This window comes from Cervus canadensis, chromosome 7, assembly GCF_019320065.1.
Source record: "Cervus canadensis isolate Bull #8, Minnesota chromosome 7, ASM1932006v1, whole genome shotgun sequence".
Taxonomy (NCBI): Eukaryota; Metazoa; Chordata; class Mammalia; order Artiodactyla; family Cervidae; genus Cervus; species Cervus canadensis.
The window spans coordinates 91,007,174-91,032,362 of NC_057392.1; the positions used below are offsets into that span (position 1 = coordinate 91,007,174).

General features: G+C 42.2%; 1 protein-coding gene and 1 long non-coding RNA gene across 2 annotated transcripts; both read left to right on the forward strand.

The window, feature by feature from the left end:
* The first annotated feature begins 3 nt into the window (after window positions 1–3).
* COMMD2 (COMM domain containing 2) lies at window positions 4–9,418 on the forward strand. The gene is made up of 5 exons (XM_043474045.1): window positions 4–160; window positions 256–333; window positions 929–1,011; window positions 3,977–4,150; window positions 6,553–9,418. The coding sequence occupies exons 1-5, from the start codon at window positions 94–96 to the stop codon at window positions 6,748–6,750; spliced, it is 600 nt and encodes a 199-aa protein (XP_043329980.1). The 5' UTR covers window positions 4–93; the 3' UTR covers window positions 6,751–9,418.
* A 4,274-nt stretch (window positions 9,419–13,692) lies between these two features.
* Window positions 13,693–24,253, forward strand: LOC122445060. Its single transcript, XR_006270436.1, has 3 exons — window positions 13,693–13,772; window positions 14,230–14,353; window positions 19,039–24,253. It is a non-coding gene; the product is annotated as an uncharacterized LOC122445060 (long non-coding RNA).
* The last annotated feature ends 936 nt before the right edge of the window (window positions 24,254–25,189 follow it).

Genomic DNA, 25,189 nt, shown 5'->3' on the forward strand with positions numbered 1-25,189 from the left:
GACGCACCGGAGCCACTTTACGCTTGGACTCAGGCCCCGGAAGTGGCGAAGGTGGGGTCGGCGCTGCCCCGTGAAACTGGCTACGCCGGGAAGATGCTGCTGGACCTGTCGGAGGAGCACAAGGAGCATCTGGCCTTCCTGCCGAAAGTGGACAGCGCGGGTGAGGGCGCGCGGCGGCGGCGGGTGGTTCCCTGCGGCCTGGGGAGGGGTCGCGGGGCGCGCCCGGCGCTCAGGCTCTCCTGGCTTCCGTTGCAGTGGTCGCAGAGTTTGGGCGAATCGCGGTGGAGTTCCTGCGGCGTGGCTCGAACCCCAAGATCTACGAAGGCGCTGCCCGTAAGAACCGGGAGGCACAGAGGTGCAATCTGCTCGGGGAAGTGTGGGCCGTTCTCTGTCGCCCTGGAGAGGACGGGCGTCTTGCGACTCTAAAGGTTTTTTCCCCCGTTGTGGCAGAATCAAGCAGAAGGGCTGTTAAGTCAGCGCGCAGATCCTGCCCGTGCTCTAAATACTGAGTTTTTTTAAAGCTTGTGTTTTTTGGCGTGTAATGGACATGACACCACCTGCCAGATACACTATGATGCTTACATGCATCCAACTGTGTGGAATAGTTCGGTGAACCATAAATAAGTGTTTGGCTGTTGTTCGTTGTTCAGACATCTGCTTTTACTGAAGTATTTTCCCCGCGATGGACGAGGGGAGGTTTCCGATTTTGTCTCTTCTGCTAGGCTTGAAGTAGATGCGCGCTCATGAGAGAGAGAGTACACCTGATTTTGTCTCCACGCATCTGTATTTTGTAAAGAAGGTTACATGGTGGGAAGTACTGAAGGCATTTGCCTGGGAATGGCGAATGAACAGCAGGTTATTACCGAAATTATTTTTTATTGCAGTGTTTGAAAACATGGAGTAATGGATAATATTTACTCTTTTTCAGGAAAACTCAGCGTGAGTAGTGACACTGTCCAACATGGTGTGGAAGGATTAATATACCTCCTCACTGAAAGTTCGAAGCTCATGGTAAGGGCTTTTGTGGGCAGTTTGGTATTACCAGGACCTTAAGGAGGTTCATTATACTCTATATATCAGTCCTGGTAGGATCTGCTCATTTCAGTAATGTTACTGGTTTATAATTGATTGCGTGAAGCCATGCATACATAATCTGACTATAATGTGACCTGCTGGCATGAATACCTCTTGTTAGTATAAATTAGAATTGCCTCTAATTCCTCATGTTACCACGTGTATCCTAAGAAGAGGGAGAATGAAATGATTTAACTTTCTGTGTATTAGCAGTATGTAGCTTGTTGGAGAGTTGAGAAAACTGGGTATTTTAGCAGTTCTTTTTGTATTTTAATAAAGTGTTTTTTTCCTTTTCTCCCACATTTTCCCCTTTTTAATACTGGCTGGGAATCTTGTACCAGTTGTTGTTTCTCCATGCTCTTAATAGAAAAAATATTTGAAAAATTATGGCTGGTTACTTGGGGCTTCCCAGATGGTGCTAGTGGTAAAGAACCCACCTGCCAATGCAGGAGACATAAGAAACTCAGGTTCAATCCCTGGGTCAGGAAGATCCCCTGGAGGAGGACATGGCAATCCACTCCAGTTTTCTTGCCTGGAGAATCCCATGGACAGAGGAGCCTGGTGGGCTACAGTCCATGGGGTCGCAAAGAATCCAACAGGATTGAAGTGACTTCACTCACAGACACACACACAGACACACACACACACACACAAACACACACACACACACACACACACACACACACACACACACACACACACGGCTGAATTTACATATTGTCCATTCTGCTGTTTCTCAAACTTACCTTTTAGTGAGAATCTTGTGTGACCCTTTTAAACCAAATTCCTGGTCCTTGTCTCAAACCTGTTGAATCAGGTTTTCCAGAAGAGGGGCTTGAGAATATTTTTCCAAGGTGCTTTAAATGATTCTTAAGATCAGGTAAATTTGGGAAACTACCCTAAAGGCTTAACATTTTGATAGCAAATCCTCACGGTAGAAGTGATGAAAGACAGAGTGTGGCTTATTGAGTTATGGTGTTTCACCCTAATAATTAGGGTGAAATAATTAGATTATTTGAGTGGTTAACTGGATAAAAATATATTTTATAGATCCCTTTTGTCAGACTTTCTAAAATGTTACACTTAGAGATGTTTCACAGCAAATGCTCTGTCACATAAATCTGTGTTCTGTTAGTTGATACGGGGAACTCACTTTTGCTTCCTGAGGTGATCTTTTCTGGCCCTCTTCAGAGCTTTCCTGGCTGCTCTCCTCCTTGCAGTAGATCTCTAGCCTCTTGCTCTTAGATTTAGTCGAGTTGAATCATCTGAGAGACTACCTGATGTGATTGGTCAACACACCTAACCCCCCTGGCCCCAAAGACTGGAAGCCCTCCACACCAGCAATGCGCCCATTTGATTTATTCAGTTCTGTCTTCCTAGCATGGGACCTATCCCATCGTAGGATCTCAGGAAGTACTTGCTAAAGGGACAAGGTAACCTAAGCCTATGCTATTACAAACAAGTCTAATGACAGTGACGTCCCCTCCCAAAAAGGGTGGCATGCAGAAACTGGGAAAGAGCAGGCAAAGTGGAGCATTAAGGTGGCTGAGGTGAAGACGATGACGGGAAGAGAAACAGAAAGAATGCTGCTTCCTCTCCTCTTTCGCTGCCTGTTTAGCCCTCCTCATGCGGGTCGTCCGATAGGGAGCAGAAGCAAGCCTGCTGTGGCCAGTCTCCTTTCATCTTACTGAGAGTCAGTGTCAGGCTGGCTTGGTCCCCAACAATGTTGTTCCACTGGAGAGCCACAGACCGGGACTCCACGTCCTTCTCTCCCGCACCCTTTGCTGGCCACACACATGACTTTCCTGTGTCCAGTCCGCATCTGAGTATCCCACTGAGATTTACCCAGACCGTTTTCTTCCACCCGCTCCCTGCCTCTGGCGACCACCAGTCTGTTCTCTGTATCTGTGAGTTTGCTGGGGCTTTGCTTTTTGTTTGTCTTAGATTTGACCTGTAAGAGAAATCATGCAGTATTTCTTATTCTGTCTGACTTAATTCACTTAACCCAATGCCCTCAAGTTCCATCCAATTTGCAAATGGCAAATTCCATTCTTTTTTATGGCTGAGTAATATTCCACTGTGTGTATATGCCACGACTTCCCTATGCATTCATCCTTCAATGGATACTTGGTTTGTTTTCACCTTTTAGCCACTGTAAATAGATGCTTCAGTGAACATGGGGGTGCATGTGTCTGTTTGAATTCGTGTTTTTGGTTTTTTGGATAAACATCCAGAAGTAGAATTGCTAGATCATATGGTAGTTCTACTTTCAATTTTTTGAAGAACCTCTGTATTGTTTTTCATAGTGACTGCACCAATTTATGTTCCTACCAACAGTGTACAAGAGTTCCCTTTTCTCCACGGCCTTACCAACACCTGTTTCTTGTCATTTTGGTACTGTCCGTTCCAGTGGATGTGAAGTGATATCTCATCCCTTTGATTTACGTTTCCCTGATGAGTAGTGATGTTGAGCATCTTTCCATGTGCCTGTCGGCCTTCTGTATGTGTTCTTTGGAAAATGTGAATTCAGATCTTCTGCCCATTTTTTAATCAGATTGTTGATCGGTTTATTTACTTATTTATTTATTTTGCTATTGTGTATCAGATACGTGATTTGCAGATTTTTCTTTCATTCAGTAGGTTGCCTTTTCATTTTGTTGATGCTTTCCTTTGCTGTGCAGAAGCCTTTTATCTGAAGTAGTCCCACTAGTTTATTTTTGCTTTTGTTGCTGATTTTTGTATCAGACACTTAGAATTTGGAATAGTGGACAGGGGTTGCCTTTTACTAAGGAGTGTTGTTTCTTTTACTAGACAGAATGGAATTCATATTTTTTTGTGTATATCCAGTATTTCAGCATTTATTAGACACAAATAAATTTTGATAAACTTGATCCATTTTTAGATTTCTGAACTGGATTTCCAAGACTCTGTTTTTGTTCTGGGATTTCCTGAAGAATTGAACAAATTGTTGCTTCAGCTTTATCTGGACAACAGAAAGGAGATCAGAACTATCCTGAGTGAATTGGCACCAGACCTTCCCAGTTACCACAGCCTTGAATGGCGACTGGATGTACAGGTATGACTTTTAAAAAATCTGACCTAGAATATAAAATTTATTTTAGGCTTATGTCTTCACACTTGTTGTATTCTTTACCACCTTAACCAAATTCTGGTTTGAAACTTCAGTTTTGTAATGTCCATTTTTAGACCATTTCACAAATAGTTCATTCTCTTTTTTTTTTTTCTAACCACACCACAAGGCTTGTGGGATTTTTTAGTTCCCCAACCAAGGATTGAAGCCAGGCTCTTGGCAGTGAGAGTGCTGGGTTCTAACCACTGGACCGTCAGGGAATTCTCCATTCTCTTATATTTTTAATGTGTTCACATTGGTTTAATTTGTGAAGTTTGTAAGAAATAGGTTATTTTGGAAAAGCAGATGGTTATCTATATTTTTAAAGTGGTGCTTAGCTTTTAGAAAACCTTTTTCTATCTAAATAAAGCACATTTATAGGAAAGTACACAAGTCAGTATATAGCCAATGAATTATCATGTGGTAAAAACACCCATGAAACCAGCACCCATGATCAGCACCTCAGAAGCATCCTTCTTGCCTTCTGCAAGTTACTTCCCCGTCCTTTTCAAAGGTGGCATCCTGTCTCTTAATGCACAGATTACTTTTTCTGCTCTGTAACTTTCTATTCATGAACTGATTCAATAAATATTCTTCTATGTCTGCCTTCTTTTTATGAGATTGGGTTGTTTTTAAAGCCACGTACACAACCAAAAAGGAGTTTTCAGACTATTGCATGCAGCCTTTCTCAAGCAGTGACAGATAAGCTAGTTAAGAGATATTTATTGAATGCCATCCAATCACTGATTAGGGCTGTGCTGAATGCTTTGGGAACCATAAGAATTGTAAGACGCTTTCTCAGCTGGAAAAGATATTATTTATTTAGTGATATTAGATGTCTCAAAATAACTAGTATTTAAAGATAGTTGTGAAATAAGGTTCTGGAGAGGAAAAAAGAATATAATTGTATAAATAAAGGTACTTCTGAGTATTTCAGAAAAGCTGTATCTCAGGTAGTTCAGTGTACATTGGCATGATCCAGAAAAGCATCAATAAAAGAAGGGTAAATTTCAGAAAAAGAAATGGTTGGAGAAAACCAGGGTAGTAATATTGAGAGAGGAGACAGCATAAGTTGTAAAGGCCCACATGAATCTGAGAATGAACAAATGAGTATGTGGGATAGCTCCCTAGTTCCCAAACTTGATTGCACACTGGAATGATCTAGGGAGCTTTAAAAGAACTCTGATACCTGTGTTCTGCCGCAGAGGTTCTGACGTATGGGTACAGAGTTTTACCTGGGCATCAGGATTTTTTAAAGCTCCCTTGTCACCCCGGTAATTCTAATGTGTAATAATGTTTGTAAACCGCTGTAATAGTGGATTCTTCCTGATTTGAGTGGTCCAGATAGGTTACAGAAAATAAGCTAGATAAGCTTAGCAATTGTATCCCAGTGTGTTGACTGCTTGAATATATATTAGGAGGATGTATAAAGCAGATTATAGGCTCCTTGAAGGCAAATGCAACTTGCTTTTCTGATTAAACATTTTCTTTTTAGATTTATTGATGACAGTTGAGGTTACTGTAGTTTACTTCTTTTCCCGGTCATTTATAAGCATTTCATTGTATGGATATTCTCAATTTATCCATTCTGTTGCTAAAGAATATTTGAGATATGTCTAGCTTTTGGCTCTTGGAAACAAATACTATTATGAATATGTGTATATGTGTAAGAGTTTAAGGTATGTACCTAGGAGTGGAATTGCTGGTAATTTATCTGTTTTCCAAAGTAGTTCTCTCATCACTCTCACCAGCAGTGGATGAGTTTTCATTACCATCACTTTGCAGTGCTCCTTGTGGGCAGGTTTCTAATTCTTGCCAGTCTGATAAGCAGCATGATTTTATTGGCCATTTTCCTGATTTCTAATAAAGTGTAATGTATTTCCTGTGTTTATCTTTTTATTACTTCTGAGAAGTGCTTTCATAGGTCTTCTGTACAAGTTTCTTGGTTTTGGGGTTTTTATTAAATCAGAGCACTTCTTCATGCATTCTTGATTCTTTTTTTTGGCTTTATGTGTTACAGAGTATCTTTTCTGAGTTTGTGGCTTGTTTTTTCCCACTATTTTTAGAAATCTTTCCAAGAAATTTTAATAATTTTAATGTATTTCAGTTTATCAGTTTTCTTTATGATTTTTGTTTTTATATCATGTTTAAGAAACCCTTCCATACTGTATAACTACCTATACATTGTAGTTTTGTTTTTTTCCCCCAAAGATTTTAAAGTTTACTGTTCATTTTGAAGTCTGTGATTCATCTGAAATTCAGTTTTTGTGTATGGCATAATGTCATCATTCACATGTTCAGCATGATTGTTAAATAGTCATTCTGCTCTTATTCCATTCAAAACTAAGCTTGCAAGCAGAAGCCTCAGGCAACAGATTAAGCCATCAGTGACTGTAAAGCTCCACCTTAATCAGAATGGAGACCTCAACACCCACGTCCTGCAGACAGACCCCGCCACCCTGCTGCACTTGGCTCAGCAGCTGGAACAGGCCTTGGAGGAGGTGAAAACAAACCACTGCAGGAGAGTCGTGCGCAACATCAAGTAGTCCCAGTTTGTTTTCTTGCGGCCGAATCACTTGTGAATTGGTGATACGCATGCGCAACATCAAGTAGTCCCAGTTTGTTTTCTTGCGGCCGAATCACTTGTGAATTGGTGATACGCAGCAGTTATTTTTCAAAATCAATTTTTTAAGTTGAGAGTGATAAATATATAGAGATTTCATAAAATTTCTTTCCCTATGTCAAGATACTGAGGTCATGGTCAAAGGCTAAGTGAAATTTCTTTCTCGGTGCTAAATATGATCAGCTTCTTGAGTTAAGATGTAGTTTGTGTTGTAAATGTGTAAATAGGATTGAATCAACTGAAAGTGAATCTATATGGTTCAGATCCTCTGTGTATATAAATGACTGTATTTTTTTTATGCTTTTTCTGACTAGTTTATTGTTTTCCTCCTTATTGATCTAAATTTAAAAATAAAGCTTACGGTGTAATTCTATTACTATTCTTAGTATTTCTAGACAATTTAATGTTTTTGACTTTAAAGCACACCATGATGTTAATAGCCACAGAATAGTGGGAAGTGAATATGAATTTTTTAGATGCAACATTTTTTAGGCAGTTCATGTGTTTTATTTGGCTGTGAATATACTAAGTACTTACCTTGTTGCTTAAGTTTAAGTTGCCATGCTAATAAGCTTAAATAGTACTTAGATTTGTGTGAATATATTGTAGTTTATCAAGGATTCAATTTTTTCCCTATTACCAAAGCATCTGAGAGACAGACTGCCATTCAACATTTATAAACAATGGATGCAGGCATATTGTAATCAGTTCTTAATTATCTAGATATAAATTACAGTCAAAATTCTGTTTGAATAAAGTATAAAGAGGGCAAAGGAAGGCCATGTTTACTACATTCCCGGCAAATTTCCCTTCTCCCTTAAGTGAAAACTTGATTTTTGTTTTGTGTTGTTTTTAAGTGGGTGACTATAAGCTATCAGCCTGAACAATTCAGATGCCGACATGCCAGGTCAGTCTCAGGGACACAGTACGGGGATACAGGAAGACTGACGGAGTCACAGCCTAAGGAGGAAGTTGCGTGGAAGGGTGGAAAATGGGGTTCAGTCTTAAATATGTATCCAAAACCTTACTCTGAAAATCTCATCCCGTGGAAGGCCTTTAGAAACGTCAGACTCTAAGCAGTCGTCTAGGCTCTGTTGTTATTTCGCCCCCTAAGAGTTAGAGATTTCCAAGTCAAAGTGGCATCATGCTGCTGCTTTCTCTTAAGAGAGAGCCTAGCAGGAAACAGAGGCCAGTGGAAGAAAAGCACAATTGAAATTGCCATCCATCATCCCCTTGCAGGCATCTTTTTTCCATACGAGTGTGGAAAAAACTTGTTATGCAGTTGCAAAATAACTATAAGCAAACTATACTCAGATAATTTTTAATTATAGTGATAACTTGATTAATGAAGCTTTCATGTTAGCAACCTCACAAATAAGAGGAAACTTTACATATTACATGAAATTGTAGCATATGTCATCAGGTTAAAAGCAACATGCCTGCCAAGCTTATACAATAAAAATAGCTCTGTGAGCCTTCTTATTTGTCCACATTGGGTGGAGATAAGGAGGGCTGACTCCAGCCAAAATTGAAATAGTATCCTTGTGTCTCCTTAGGGCAACTTTTTTCTTCCTCTATATCCACTATTCTTATCCCAAGCAAAACAACAAAGCATGTGTTAGCCTCTTTTTTTTTATTTGTCTCCAGAGAAGAGGACGACAGAGGATGAGCTAGTTGGATGGCAGTAGTGATGCAGTGGACGTGAGCTTGGGCAGACTCCAGGAGACGGTGGGGGACAGGGAGGCCTGACGTGCTGCAGTCCGAGGGGTCGTGAAGAGTCAGACGAGACTCGGTGGCTGAAGAAACGCCCCCGTCCCCAGGCTCTGCGCTGTGTTCTCTCTGATGTTCTTCTTTGCTTCTTTAGGCCAGAATGAGTTGGGAGCAGTCTTTCTTTTGAATCTGGGACTCACTTTTTTTCCCACAGAGCGTCTAATGAGTCTCTTCCTTTTCTTGTTCGAACATTCCACACCCTGACCCGCTCCTCTGCCTTCTTTGTTTTACGGCACATTTATTTTTTTGTAGTTTGTAGATGAACATATTTTGTATATGTTTGTAGATGAACATATTTTCTGCAGATGCAGCCACTATTCTACTCTCCTATATGACCAGGTTTCTTGACTCTGGGATATGCCTTTCCATCTGTAACTATCTAAATGTTTATTAAAACATTTTGGATTATGAGTGTGCGTATTTTTTAGGATTTGCTGATGCATGAGCTATTAAGTATAATAGCTCTTTAAGTATAATAGCTCTTAAGTCTCAAAGCCAGAATAGTAACATCTCATTTCTCAGAACAGCTCTGAAAGTAGGGAATAATCAATATATGTAATTACAAAGTCTACATATACTTCACCCATTGGAAGTCTCCTTTCTGTTTCACAAATTCCATGAGTTTATTTTGTTATTGATGTTTCCAAGCTTGAGTAAATTTAAAACAGCAAACTATAAAGTGGCTTGGATACTATAAGAAGAAAATACACTTTTGTGAAAACTGGAAGATGAGAACCTGATACTAAGGAAACTTTGAAAAATCATTAAGAGTGTGTAAGGCAATATTGTAAAGTAGTTAGCCTCCAATTAAAATAATTTTTTAAAAAGTGTGTAAAGGATGCTTGTGTGGGAACCCTTGAAATGTATAACAGGATGTTGCCCTTTAGGGTATGATCCTATGAGAAATCAGTCTTTGGGAATGGACAAAAGGATTTAAATTTAGTTTTTGTGGCTTCTTATGGGTCCTTGGTATCACCGACTCGATGGACATGGGTTTGAGTAGACTCTGGGAGTTGGTGATGGACAGGGAGGCCCGGTGTGTTGCGATTCATGGGGTCACAAAGAGTCGGAGACAACTGAGCGACTGAACTGATGGATCCTTGATAAATTCTCAGAGCTTTGTTTTCTTCATCTCTAAAATAGGAATAATAACACCTATCTCATTGGCTTGTAGAGACCAGATGAGACAGTGCATATAAAATGTTTAGTGTAGGGCTTTAGAATATACTTATGTGGACTGAGGATCCCATTATTTTATAACCTTGAACTCTGTCTAAAACACTGTATTTAAGGAACTGAGAGAAAATGTTACCTGATGGTTTCTGGGTGGTAGGATTATGACTTTCTTTGCCTTCTTAATTTCTATACCGAGTTTAACTTGTATTAAAAATTTTTTTTGAAGTCTAAAGGAAGAAGAAAAAAGATCAGGGAACTTAAATACATTTTTAGTAGTACTTTTATTGAAAATTTTAATTCTTAGGGGCCTCCCCTGGTGGCTCAGTCGTAAAGAATCCAGCTGCCAATTCAGGAGACACGGGTTCAATCCCTGATCCAGGAAGATCCCACATTCCTCGGAGCAACTTAAGCCTGTGCACAGTTATTGAGCCTGTGCTCTAGAGCCCAGGAACCGAAACTTCTGAGCCCGTGGGCCCCAAATACTGAAGCTCCAGTGCCCTAGAGCTCTTGGTCCACAGCGAGAGAAACCACTGCAATGAGAAGCCCACACACCACACTAGAGAGTAGCCCTCGCTCTTCAAAACCAGAGAAAAGCCCACTCAGCAACAGAGACCCAGACAGCCAGAAATCAATACATAAAATCTAAACAAAGCAAGAAAATCTCAATTCTCAGAATGATACACATATAACTCCCCTGAAAACTCAGCTATTTAAAACTGCCTAGTCCCCAAAGGACTCAGGTAGACAGGCTGAGGGTTTTACCTATAGGCTTGGTCCAGAGTCCTTTTTTTTCCCCCGTCTCTTCCCCTCCATGCTAGTGAAAGAAGCATGGGAATCTCAAGGCATTAGCTAAGCCAGCTCCCTTTTTTCTAGGTAATATTATATCTAAATGGAGTTTTTAATCTCCACTGGAAAACATAATACTTCTTTGTAGTTCTCACAGCCTTCATGATTAGGAAGATCTGTCCACTGCTGTATTAAAGTCTTCCTACTATACATACTTTTCTCTGTACTTTTTTTTTTTTTTTAGTATATGTTTAAATTTCTCTTTAGCTTACCCTTCCATGGTTTCCATAGTAATTGGTAATTGTCATCTCTTTTCCTTTCTTTCGCTACAATTAGAAAATACTTTGGTAAAAAGGATGTAGTACTATATTGCCTCTAGTTTAAACATACTCGGTTTTAAAACCATCATGACAGTTATGCTCAAACCTACATACTTTCCTTAAAAGCGAAACAAGCAAGCCCAGCTTCACCACTAGTGTGGTTACTTCAGCGAGCTTTACAAACTTTGAGAACGACGTCTGAATTATAAAAGCAGAAGAAACCCACTGTTTCTCAGCTTTGCAAAATAGTGTATACTATTTCAAGATGAGAAAACAATGATATGCTTTATGGCAATAAAATACGTACATTGAATGACTCCGTCACTTGAATATTAATGGCTCTTTATATAGTTCCAGTCCTCTGCCCAGGAACTCAAATGACTTAATTATGTTTTGTAGCCATGAGTCCATAAGAGTCTACTTACTATAATAGGGAAGCATGGGAAAAGTAATTTTATTTTCTTAATGGGCCTAAAATGGAGCATTAGGAATATAGATATCTGCATTAATCAATTTAAAGCCTATCAACTTTTTATAAGAATTTTTTAATAAGTGTAGTGTAAATTGTTTGTTTCATTAGAAATATTGCTAATTATGTAACTGTCAGAATGAGAGGCCATGCACTTTTATTGTACTTGAACCTAATTTGATGGTTTTTGGTTGCAAAGACCACGCTTTTCATTTTCCTCTCCTGCTGTTATCATCTCTAGTCTCACAGAATGGTCTGCCCAACGACCAGCTACAAGGAGAGGCAACACAGAGAAAAGGATTTTTGCCCTTTCTCACAAGCTTCGTGAGATCCTTTACCTCTTTTATTCTTTATTTTTCTTAGTCTTCACTATTTTACTTTGAACTCTGATCCACCCATTTATGTATGGCATTGTGCCGATAGGAAAACAAAGAAAATTTTAAAACTTTTCTAGCTCTTTTTACAAAGGCACTGTCTCCATTGTGTTAAATATTAAATACGTAGAATGATCTATGTTGTATGTTGAACAAAGGGTAAAGTACCGTAAAGTTTAGAATGCTCTCAGGCCATTCCACCCTTGAAAGTCATTTAATTCATAAACTCATCAGGCTACAGAAAGGAGTATCCTAGTGGGCAGGGGGCTGTTCTGCAGAAGGGAAGTTCCTCTGGGCTGCTGTGTGTTGGAACCATTTTTCATTGAAACTCCACCTTCTTCTGGAAAGCAAAACTCCTAGTGTGATTCAATAGCTAGAGCTGTAGAAATGTGCAGAAGAAAAGGTACATGACTGCAGAATACCCTGGAGTAGTTGGACGTAGTTTGGATGGCAGAAATTTACCTTTACTCCTTTTCTACCAAAGAGGGGTTCCCTGAGGTAACGAGAGGTGTGATGGGAAAAGCAAATGGAGTGTTTTTAATACCTGCATGCCGATGTTGTGATTGTCATAAATCCAATGAGAAGTGGATGCCTGCGGCTTTGAAGGAATGTGCTTAGTGCACAGAACGAAAAGGCTTCTCAGTTAACTCAAAGGCTAAAAACACAGATTAAAATTCAGAGAATGAGGAAAAGAAAATCCAGGGAAGTCTTTGAGTTCACTGGAGCAAGTATAGATGGTTAGGATTTGATTTTCTGGCATGGTCTGCAAACCATATGCTTTTATTCCAAATAAATAAAAAGCCCTTACAAAGCTCAAGTGAGTGTTAAGTCCTGCAGCATAATAAAATCACTTGGTTTGCAGCAAGACTCTTCCACAATACATAAACTAAAAGAACTGAGAAAGACCATAGAAAACTTTCTTCAGTACTTGAAAATATGAGCAAGTCACCATGTACTTTCCAAAAGGAGAAAATGATTTGTCTCACAATATGAGCAATATAATTTAAAAAAAATTTTTTTTAAATTTTAATTACACCTTAAGGGTGTAATTATTGGGTATTCTTTCTCATGCCTTTTTTTGTTCCACTCTGCCTAGACATAAATACCAAATTCCATGCCTTTCTTAGGCACTTAGAACAATTTCTTTTCATGCCAAACCTAAGCCTCCTTCCCTTCCTCTTTTTAATTTAAATTTTATTTTTTTGGCCATGTGGTGTGGCCATGTTCCCCAACCAGGAATTGAACCTGTGCCCCCTGCATTAGGAGCATGGAGTCTTAACCCTGGATGACCAGAGAAGTCCTTCCCTCCTTAAAAAAAATTTTTTTTTGAGAAATAATTCAAATAACATAAAATTCACCCTTTCAAAGTGCAGTTCACTGGGGTTTGGAATATTCACAAAGCTGTGCAACCATGGTCACCACTATCTGATTACAGAAGGTTTTCATCACTCCAGAATGAAACACGTATCCATGAGGAGTCACTCCCCATTTCCTCCTCCCTGCAGTCCCTGACAACCACTAATCTACTTTCTGCAGATTTGCCTCTTCTGGATGTTTCATATAAGTAGAATTATGCAATATATGGCTTTTTGTGTCTGGCTGTGACCCTATGGACTGTAGCCCACCAGGCTCCTCTGTCCATGGGATTCTCCAGGCAAAAATACCAGAATGGGTTGCTATTCCTCCCGCCAGGGGATCTTCCCCACCCGGGGACGGAACCCATCTCTCTTACTTACGTCTGTCTCCTGCGTTGGCAGGCAGGGTCTTTAGCACTAGCACCACCTGGGAAGCACTCTTTCACTGATCATAGTGTTTTCAATGTTCATGATATAGCGAGTGTCAATACTTTACACATTTTTAATGACTGAGTAATGTTTATTGTATGGATATGCATTTGCTCTTTACATTATTTGATTTATTTTCACTCCTAGTCTCCCTATGGAATTAGTCTGTTGCATTTTATTTTATTTTACAGTGGTTATAAGAGAACCTCTGACAGATCCAGTAGTGTATTTTCTACAATGACGGTTTTCTAGAATTACGTTCCCAGGTACAGCTTAGAAAAATCTGAGAATAATTTCTTCCTCACCAGTTATTAGTAGAGTTATTCTCCAGTGAATTGAACATTTTGTTTTTAGCCTAATTCAAAAGTTATACCAGGTAGGGAGCTAGTTGACCAAACTGTTGAAGGGACTCTTAGCTGAGTCAGCTCGAAAGAAAATTAGATTTGTATTATATCCTTTTTAATTTTAATTTAAAACATTTCCTGCTAAAATAAGGACATTATGTGGGCATTTTACAGACTTAGAGAAGATAGAAAAACAACTAAGGATTTATGTCTTTCTGTATTCATTTTGTATGTTTTTCACATTAGAAATGTGAAAAATGTTTTTCACACTTTTTAAATTAAAAACGTATAAAAATTTTCTCTAGTGGAATAGAGAAAAACGCATTTACTTTTGCCTAAATTCACTCCTCAGAGTATTTCTGTATTAATTTTGAAATAGAGGACTGGGGACCTCCAGGACACCGTTTTCCAGATGATACAGCTGCTGTAGCCACGAGTGGAGGGAATGAAAAGCTACGTCGGCAGCACTGATTCAGTCAGAGGGTGCTGAGGCTTGGGTAAAGGTATGGCAAATAAGAAACTCTGCACACACATGTGAGGGAGGGAGTGATTCTCACTAGGGGCGTCAGGAAGGCACTTCTTTCCCGCTGATCATTTTCGCTGTCTGGGTAATTGCACCCCGGTTTACATTTGGAGAAGAATTTCTTTCCAGTTGAATACAGTTCGGTGAGACTGTCAGACAAGAGGCTGCGTGCCCTCCGCTGTTCCTGCTGAGCCCATAAGTCTCTCTCCTGGGACTTTGAAACCTGAGGACTCAGAAGGGTTGGCACAGACGCGTTTTAGCAGCAGCCCTGCAAGGTGCTCAATGACTTGTTCCATCCTGTTCATATCCCGTGAGGACCTGGCCTCAGAGCTGCCCCTCGATTCTGCAGGGCACCTAACACATGGCCAATAAACTGCCTCTCTGCCTGAGTTAGCATCTTAATTATCTTCAGTACTACCGAGGGTAATCGTATAATTAGATTCATTTTGTGACATTGCATACTCTAGTTCATAAAATGGATTTCTGTAAAATAGCTCTGCACATTGTCACACATCTAAAACTCAGGCATTACTTTAGAATATAGATCGACTGCAACATAGGATCTGATTGCAGTCAATCAGTCTGATCCGGGAGACAAGTGTCAAAACATAAAATCTTAACATTTTCTTTCTAATGCTGTAGTATTCCTTTTTTTTTTTTTGTAGTATTCCTTTTATTTGCTTTCTCTATTTTCTCTATCGTGTCTATAAACTGTTTCCTTAGAAACTACAATACTCTTGTGGTTTCACTGTTATTGTTTTAGTTATTATAATAGTATATTACACTTTGCTTGTAGAAATAAGATAAGAACAAAGCTGTAATTGTCAAATGAAGCAGCGCTTTGAATGGTACCTGGTGTGTTGGTCGCTCAGTCGTGTCCAACTCTGCAACCCCATGGAGGGTAGTCTGCCAGACTCCTCTGCCCATGGGATTCTCCAGGCAAGAATACTGGAGTGGGTTGTGATTCCCTTTTCCAGGGGATTTTCCTGACCCAGGATTGAATCTGGGTCTCCTGAATTGCAGGCAGATTCTTTGTCATCTGAGCCACCAGGGGAGTTCAGTACCAGGTACATCACAGTTTTAAAAAATTATGAACAAATGAATGTGTAAATAAGAGTGATGTGTGAATAGTATATGCTGTATTCTCTGTGGAACTTTAGGTAAGGAAAAAGCACCTCAGCCTGGAGTGGTCAAAAAAAGGGACTCTGAGTTGCTGAGAGAAGGGCGAGACTTGAGCAGACAGATGGCAAGGCAGGTGCTCTGAGCAGGAGGTGAAGGTGGGCAAAGGCACACGCACTGTGGGGGGTTCTGAGAGAGACAGGGACGCCAGACCCCCTGACCCGCCTCCTGAGAAACCTGTGTGAGGTCAGGAAGCAGCGGTTAGAGCTGGACATGGACCAACAGACTGGTTCCAAACAGGAAAAGGATATTGTTTGTATATTCCAAACAATATACAAGGCTGTATATTGTCTCCCTGCTTATGTAACTTACATGCAGAGTACATCATGAGAAACGCTGGGCTGGAGGAAGCACAAGCTGGAATCAAGATTGCCGGGAGAAATATCAATAACCTCAGATATGCAGATGATACCACCCTTACGGCAGAAAGTGAAGAAGCACTAAAGAGCCTCGTGATGAAAATGGAAGAGGAGAGTGAAAAAGTTGGCTTAAAGCTCAACATTCAGAAAACTAAGATCATGGCATTTGGTCCCATCACTTCATGGAAAATAGATGGGGAGACAGTGGAACCAGTGGCTGACTTTATTTTGGGGGCCTCCAAAATCACTGCGGGTGGTGACCGCAGCCATGAAATTAAAAGAGGCTTACTCCTTGGAAGGAAAGTTATGACCAACCGAGATAGCATATTAAAAAGGAGAGACCTTACTTTGCCAACAAAGGTCCGTCTAGTCAAGGCTATGGTTTTTCCAGTGGTCATGTATGGATGTGAGAGTTGGACTGTGAAGAAAGCTGAGCGCTGAAGAATTGATGCTTTTGAACTGTGGTGTTGGAGAAGACTCTTTGGAGTCCCTTGGACTGCAAGGAGCTCCAACCAGTCCATCCTGAAGGAGACAAGTCCTGGATGTTCATTGGAAGGGCTAATGCTGAAGCTGAAACTCCAGTACTTCGGCTGCCTGATGCAAAGACCTGACTCATTTGAAAAGACCCTGATGCTGGGAAAGATTGAGGGCAGGAGGAGAAGGGGACGACAGAGGATGAGATGGCTGGATGGCATCACCGACTCGATGGACAAGAGTTTGGGTAAACTCTGGGAGTTGGTGATGGACAGGGAGGCCTGTGGACTGTGACTGCAGCTTTTGTGCAGGTGAACCCCTGTCACTGCCAGCCTAGATCTGCTTCTCCCACTGAGACCCCACTTTCCTTTGCCTTTTCTAGTGGGGATTGATGCTCTCCGGAGCCTTGAGTATTTTCTGGAGTGGGGTAGGACAGGGGTTTTCCAGTGTCACTTACCAACCGTACCTTTCAAACTTTCTCCTTTCACCTTTGTTTCAAAGCTCTGCTTATGGGAATTCCCTGATTGTCCAGTGGTTAGTCCCCCAAGCTCTCACTCCTGAGGGCCTGGGTTCAATCCCTGGTCGGGGAATTAAGATCCCCCAAGTCTCACAGTGTGGCCAAAAAATAAAAACCCTCTTTCATTAGAATTTATGCTGTTCAGCCATGCCCTCTTTATCACTGATAGCTGCCTTTCATGTGCTTCCTGGATCCTTCCTCTTTTCTGTTCATCTATACAATCCAACAAGTATTTATAAAGTACCTAGTGTAGTCCAGGATCTGTTTAGGTTCTGAGAATACAGTGGGGACAAGAGAAAATCAGTGCCCTCGTTGAGATTACATTCTAATGGGAGGGTGGATAATTAGGAAAATACATGTGTACTGTAATTTCACATTGTGTTAAATACTCTGAAAAAGAATTTTAGAATAGGAATTATGAGCGAGGGGTCAGAGTTGAGAGCTACTATTTCAGATAGACTGATCAGAGAAGATTCTGCAGAAGTGATTCGGGAGCATAAACCCGACTGAAGTGACAGGCTGAGGATTGCTAGAGTGTTTGGTTATCAGAAGGTGAAACGAAGTGTCCTCTTCACTGACCTGTGGAGACTGTGGTCGGGAAGGCATCACAAAGCTTTCTGGCATGAATCATATATTGTGGAAGTGACTACTCAGATTTGTGTTTAGTAACAATAAAGAAACTACACAGTTTCAAATAGGAAAAATGTACTCTATAGATTTATAGGTTTTAGTTTAGGAGTGTTTCAGTGAATCACAGTAAAATAAGACATAGAGATTTATAATAGCTATCAAGAACAAGTTTTTGGAAATCACTCGTCTGTGATAGAAAACAATTTTACAGTATTAAGTTGCTTTATCATGGATTTGGAAGTGAATTACACTGGGGAAAAATGTGAAATATTTGGAAGAAGAGTACGCAAGACAGAAGGAAAAGTATATGCAAATGCCCTGAGGTGAGAATGAGCATCACACATCTGAGGGCGTACAAAGAGGGTGATGTGGCTGGAGTTGAGGATAGAAATGATCAGAGGAGTGGGCAGTGGCAAGATCATGTGGGGTCTTTAGCTTCCGAGTTTCCAAATTGGGATTTTCCAAATTGGGAAAGGAGTACATTAAGGCTGTATGTTGTCACCCTGCTTATTTAACCTATATGCAGAGTACATCATGCGAAATGCTGGGCTGGATGAAGCACAAGCTGGAATCAAGATTGCTGGGAGAAATATCAATAACCTCAGATATGCAGATGACACCACCCTAAGGGCAGAAGGTGAAGAAGAACTAAAGAGCCTTTGATGAAAGTGAAAGAGGAGAGTGAAAAAGCTGGCTTAAAACTCAACATTCAGAAAACTAAGATCATGGCATCTGGTCCCATCACTTCATGGGAAATAGATGGGAAAACAGTGGAAACAGTGACAGACTTTATTTTCCAAAATCACTGCAGATGATGACTGCAACCATGACATTAAAAGATGCTTGCTCCTTGGAAGAAAACTATGACCAATCTAGACAGCATATGAAAAAGCAGAGACGTTACTTTGCCGACAAAGGTCCATCTAGTCAAAGCTATGGTTTTTCCAGTAGTCATGTATAGATGTGAGAGTTGAACCATAAAGAAGGCTGAGCATCAAAGAATTGATGCTTTTGAACTGTGGTGTTGGAGAAGACTCTTGAGAGTCCCTTGGACTGCAAGGAGATCAAACCAGTCCATCCTGAAGGAGATCAGTCCTGAATATTCATTTCAAGGACTGATGCTGAAGCTGAAAGTCCAATACTTTGGCCACCTGATGCGAAGACCTGACTCACTGGAAAATACCCTAATGCTGGGAAAGATTGAAGGCAGGAGGAGAAGGGGACAACAGAGGATGAAATGGTTAGATGCTATCACTGACTTGATGGACATGAGTTTGAACGAGCTCTGGGAGTTGGTGATGGACAGGGAGGCCTGGCGTGCTGAAGTCCATGGGGTCACAAAGAGTCAGACATGACTGAACGACTGAACTGAACTGAACTAGCTTCCAAGTGTTCTTCTCTCTGAAGTCCTCCCGTCAAACTGGGATATGTAGGTGATCCATCCAACAACTTGGCTTCTTTTCCCCTTGATCTTATTTCCTAAAGGGTTTCCCATGTTTCTTTCAGCCATTTGCTTTCACTGCTGGCTCTCTGGCCCTTGTGTTCACCTGATCTGTTCTGCTTCTGAGAACACAGTTTCAGACATCCCATTCTCTGAGATTGATCCAGCTCATAGGTGAGTTACCTCCGACACTCCGGTTCTTCAGCTTCACAGGGACCTTCAGTTCTGTTACCCGAGCCCTCTCCATTTAACAGCCTCTGCCGTGCTGTGCGCGGTCACTCCAGTCGTGTCCGACTGTCTGCGGGACTGTGGATCCTATGCCCAGGCGCCTCAGTCCCTGGGATTCTCCAGGCAGGAATACTGGAGTGGGTTGCCATGCCCTCCTCCAGGGGGTCTTCCTGACCCAAGGGCCGAACCCTCACCTCCAGCATCTCCAGCATCACAGGCGGATTCTCCACCGCTGAACCGCTGGGTTAACAGCCTCTGCCCGTCTGTATTTCCCTCCCTCTCCCAATCATGATTGATTCACAGCCCACCCCTCAGATACCCATCACCGCCAATATTCCCAGACCTTAGTGCTGCACCTCCGGCGGCACCTGTCTTGCCCACTATGCATGAATGCATCTGGCCATTTTTTTTCTTGCTAGCTCATAGGCTGCTGAGCCCCACAGGAGAAGATATGCCAAAGCACACAGACCATCCTGGTTATAATGGTCATCAGTCCCAGTGAAGCCCCTACCACTGCCTGACTAGCCTACTGTTTCCCTAGTCAGCCATCTCCCATTTTCAACAACTATTTCAGAACTTCTTCACTGCCCTGACACCTCTGACCCACTCACCACCTCCTCATTCTCTGCTGATGACTGCCTCCTTCTTCAGAGAACAAACGGAAGTGATCGGTTAGGAATTCTCTCCACTTCTGGCCAACCAACCTACAATCCTTGCTGCTCTCTGCACCGATACTCTTTCTCCTATTCCAGTAGAAGAGGCAACCCTCACGGGTCTAGATCCCATTCCTTCCAATATCCTGACACTTTCGTATTTTCTGCTTTTATCTGTTTTCCTGATTCCCTTTCATTAAAAAAAAAGGGGGGGGAGGGGCATTTTCCAGTCTGTCTCATCTTCATATCTCTTGGCTCATATCCCTCTCCAGTTACCAAACTCTTTCTCTTCTCCTTTTCAGTACCTTCTGAAAAAGTCTACCTTCCCTTCCTGAGCTACTCATGGTAACACTCCCAGGACTTCGTGATTGTGCTCAGGTGCTCAGCCGGGTCCGACTCTGCAGCCCTGTGGGTGTAGACCACCAGGCTCCTCTGTCCGTGGGATTCTCCAAGCGAGGATACTAAAGTGGGTTGCCATTTCCTCCTCCAGGGGATCTTCCCGACCCACGGATGGAACCTGTGTCTCTTTCGCGTCCTACATTGGGAGGTAGATTCTTTACCACTGAGCCACCCGGGAAGCCCTTCCAGGATCTTCCATGGTGCTAAACCCATTCTCTGTACATTTTTCAATCCTCATCTTACTAGATCTTTCATCAGCTTTTGACAGGGTAGATCTCTCGTTCTAAAAAATATGCCTTTCCTCAACTTTTTTTTTCCTTAGCACTCACTTGTTTTGTTTCCTCTCTATCAGCGTGTTCTCACTTTTCTTTGCAAGATTGTGTCGTCTGCTGTCCTCTCAGTTGTAGGTGGTCCACAGAGCTTTGTCCTAAGTCCTGTCTCTACAGACTCATACCTGCATAAGTTATACTTGTATAAATTTAAATTTATAATTTATACCTGTATAAATTATAAGTGTATAATTTAGTTCTTCCTCTTAGTTTTACCATCATCAATTTGCTGATAACTCTTAACTGTAGATCTCTAGTGCATATTGCTCTCCTGAATTTGAAACACATGTATCAGCTATCAGCTGTCTGTAGCTCCATGTAGCTACGTGTGTAACAGGTACAACAGGTACTTCAAACTTAAGACAAAAGTTAACTCATCTCTTACAAACTTGCTCTTCTTCCAGTGTTCCTTACTCAAGAAATGGCATTGCCGTCCACACGGTTGCTCAAAGGAGACGTATGTCACTCTTGGCTTCTCTGTCTCACCCTCACTCATCACAGCTAGTCAGTTACCAAGCCCTATCAATTACATCCTCTTAAAATGGCATTCAAACGAGCCCACTTCTCTCCATCCAGTGGCCTCCTTGCTCTTACCTGGGCTACTGTATCTACCCCCAGTTAACTGGTCTCCCTAACCCCTAGTAGTTAGTTCCTCTTTTCCCCACTGGTGTTCCTCTCCTCCAGTGCATTTCCTCCACAGCAGCCAGAATTATCTTCCAAAGAGAAATTACATCGTTTCTGCTTAAACCCCTTCAGTTGCTTTGCGTTGCTTTTGGGGTAAGCCGTGGCTCCTGCCTTCATCTCCAGCCGCACCTTGAATTCCCCTCTTCCCCTGCTGTGTTCTCTCGGTTCCCTTACTTCCACTGTCTGGATCCTCCTCCATCATCTGCCAAGGTAACTCACACGCCTTCCTTTGGTTTCAGATTAAACATTTCCCGCGGGAGGTTCGGAGTCCCTGTTCTGTTTACATGGTGCCCTGAGCTGCCCTTTTCATAAAGTCAGCAGATTTTGTCACAGTTACTAGATTTATTACCTATTTTTTTCTGGATTGTAGGAACTGTGTTTCTCCTTGTTTTCCTGTTGTCCGTCACTGTAACTGGACATGGTAAGTTCCAATTAAATGTTGAAAGGAGAAAGGGAAAGAGAAGAAAGACTATAAAAGGCAGTATCGTACAAAATTTGCATACAGTTTAAGGGTAAAACAAGACTGCAAATAAATTTTTCTTTTCTGTCATACAAATATGGTTTGCATTAACCTTACGATACAAGTTATTAATACATGTCAGCTTTCTTTCCCCACTTTAGTGGAAAGATATATTTTGAACATTTTGTCTGCAGCATTCCATTAAATGGATAGAGCTAGATATTTACTTAGACCAGTGATTTTCAGCCTGGAAATCTCTTGGTGGGGTTTTAAAAATTTTGTTTCCTGAGTCCCACCCTCACAGATTTTCATTTAATCTGCCTGAGATTTTTCGAAGCTCTCTATATGATTCTGATACATAGCAAAAGTCAAGAACACGACAGTTACTGGAGCTTTTGTTTTTGTGACTTGCTTCACTGACTGATTTTGGAGCCTGTTGGAAAATAAGAACTGAAAGCAATGCAGATTCAGCAGCACCCTGATCCACCCACAAGCGCTTTCACCTACAACCACAAACGGCTGAAGTAGCGAAAAGAACTCCTTGGTCAAGTCCAAAGGTGGTGCTGTGTGTTGTGAGCTGAGTCACTCAGTCGTGTCCAGCTCTTTGCAACCCCCAAACTGTAGCCAAGCTCCTCTGTCCATAGAACTTTCCAGGCAAGAATACTGGAGTGGATTGCCATTTCCTCCTCCAGGGAATCGTCCTAACCCAGAAATCGAACCTGTTCACATGCATTGCAGGCAAACTCTTTACCAGCTCAGCCCCCGGGGAAGCCCCAGAGGCAGTGCTGGTCTCAGGCGCCTTTGGTCCAGTGACCCGGTGACCCCAGTCACTCCACATCTTTCTGTTTCTCTTCCCAGCCTTGGTGTGGACTCGCTCCCAGTGTGGGCCTTCGTCGTGGCGGAAGACGGCTGCTGAAGCCACCAGGAGAGGGAGGGCATCTCTGTCCCAGTGTTGTCATTAGAAAAAGTCCTCAGGGTCACACTGATCGGCCTGGTTCAAGTTACAGACCAGTCGCTGTGTGCGAGGGGTGGGAATGTGCCAGCGCGAGAGTGTCGTCCTCTCCCCAGGAGTCACAGGCATCCCCGAGTGAGCAGAGGGTCCTTTGAGGAGGAGGAGGGGAGAACAGTCAGCGCCGAGAGCATCAGACATCGGCTGTCACGCGCAGAGGTGTGGCCCGGCTGCAGAATTCGGTCACAACACGACAGTAGTCCCCTACAGTATCGTGTGCTAATTGTGAGTAGCACAGATACATTTTCACAGCAGTTCCCACAGTTAGGACTTCCCTGGTGGTAGAGTGGATAAGAATCTGCCTACCAGTTGCAGGGGCGACGGGTTCGATCCCTGGTGCGGGAAGATCCCACATGCCATGAAGCAACTAAGGCCGTGTGCCCCAGCTGCTGAAACCCGCATGCCTAAAGCCTAAGCTCTGCAACAGGCGAAGCCACTGCGATGAGAAGCCCGTGCACTGCGGCTGGAGAGCAGCCCCTGCTCCCTGCAACTAGAGAGCGCGCGTGCAGCAGTGAAGACCCAGCGCACCCCGCACCAGAGAGATTCCCACAGTTCGCCCCTGATAGAAAACTAAGGTTGTATTTATCACAGAACTCTTCAGTGAAAAAAACCCTGAGAACAGAAAATTTGATTTGGGCCCTGCAAATGTAAGTTTCCTCGTGTCTGGCTTTTTCTTGGTGCCTCAGTGAGCATGTTTTCTTCCCTCATTTTGAAAAAGCAAAAAATGAGACCCTCCAGAGAGTCTGACATGCGGATTGCCACCCTCCAATCTGAGTGGCACTAGCCAAGAAGATCCCGTTGAGCTTTGCATTTTGTAATTACCATTATGAAAGCAATAGGGTTTAAGTTTCCCCCCTGAAATGTACTATTGGATTATAATATTAGTTATGCCATTTCTAATGACACATGCTAAAAAGAAAGAAAGAAAGAAAGAAAAATTCACCACACGCAAAAATTTCCCTAAAAGCCTCTTTCCCTTTACCTACCCCCCCACCCCCCAGGGGATGTTAACTCTCCCTGGTTGAAAATTCACTGTTCTACAACTGGTTCTTACCAAACACCTTTCTGATTATAACTGACTTTGCATAAGAAAATTTCCCGTAATAGAAAATGTGCTAACCAGGAAACATGGATTTGGGGTCTGCTTAGAGTCATGTTTCCTACTGCAAGTTAATTTATTGGCATTCACCAACCCTTAGAGTCTCATTGTGTCTACGTGTGCTGATTTTAAGTTTCTGAGTTTATAAAATGGAGGGCCACATTCCAGAGCAAGGCCCATGCCTTAAAGTTAGTACTAAGACCAGAGATGTCACCCTGTCCTGGTGGCCAGCTGTTCTTTCAAGCCGCCCTCACCAGGTTCCGTTCAAATTGCACCAATAAAATGCATTTTTTAAATAAGTGGCGTAAAACAGCACAGGTGGAATTTCTTTTGTTGTTTTTGCTGCTGTTGTTTGGTCGCTAAGTCGTGTCCGACTCTTTTGTGGCCCGTAGACTGGAGCCCGCCAGGTTCCTCTGTCCGTGGGATTCTCCAGGCAAGAACACTGGAGTGGGTTGCCATTTCCTCCTTCAGGGGAACTTCCTGACCCAGGGATCAAACCCGGGTCTCCTGCATTGGCAGGTGGATTCTTTACCACTGAACCACTCGGGAAGCCCTGGAGTTTCTTTTACCGTTTAGAAATACAGTGCCTGAATCCTCTGTCTATACACCCAGCAAGATGGCACGTGTCCCTCAACGCACTGAAAGGAGAACAAGACCCACAGGTGTCAGTGTACTAGGGCGAATTATAAGAGTTTCCCTTGGAGAGGAAGGAGGGCAACCTATAACTGTCCTCCTTACATAATGGAGCCTCATGTATCCACACTTAATTTCAATAACAATCAACTGTGGCCAGTTTCGTTTCATCGAAACCCCTACCCATTTTGTGTCAGCCACTTGCGCTCCCAGGTAATTCTTGAATCAGATCTCAGACATCACTTTTGAGGTAGCGAATTTTCAGCTGAGGAGCAAATTTTTTTTTTCTTCTAAAATGAAAATGATCACCATGGTTAGGATTTGCTTTTTTTCATATAATGATTCCCCCGTACAGTAACATTTCTTGTACGTATAGCATTAACCTGGTAAACTTTCACTTGTCTTGAGGGAGTGTGATGTGTGCTGTTATTTAAGGGGTTGTTCACAAGAAATCAAGAGCAAGACTGACAACTCCAGGAGAGGTGATCAGACCACATCCTCACCTTGAGCCCTAGGGAACTGGACTGGGTGTGGCTAGGTTTGACTCATAGGGGGCCACAGGGGATACTTACTGCCAAACATGGTTTTTATGACAAGACTGAAGAGTCCAGACTGGGAAATGTCCTGATTCCTGATCCCCTTTTGGGTCAAAACCACACTTTCCTGAATGAAAAGGAGAAGGCATTCCCTGAAGGAGGAGGACATTCCCACTCCTTTTTGGA

Coding starts and splice junctions, on each gene's coding strand:
- COMMD2 (XM_043474045.1), top strand. CDS start 94: ATGCTGCTGGACCTGTCGGAGGAGCACAAGGAGCATCTGGCCTTCCTG. Junction 161..255: donor GCCGAAAGTGGACAGCGCGG/GTGAGGGCGCGC, acceptor CTTCCGTTGCAG/TGGTCGCAGAGTTTGGGCGA. Junction 4,151..6,552: donor AATGGCGACTGGATGTACAG/GTATGACTTTTA, acceptor TTCAAAACTAAG/CTTGCAAGCAGAAGCCTCAG.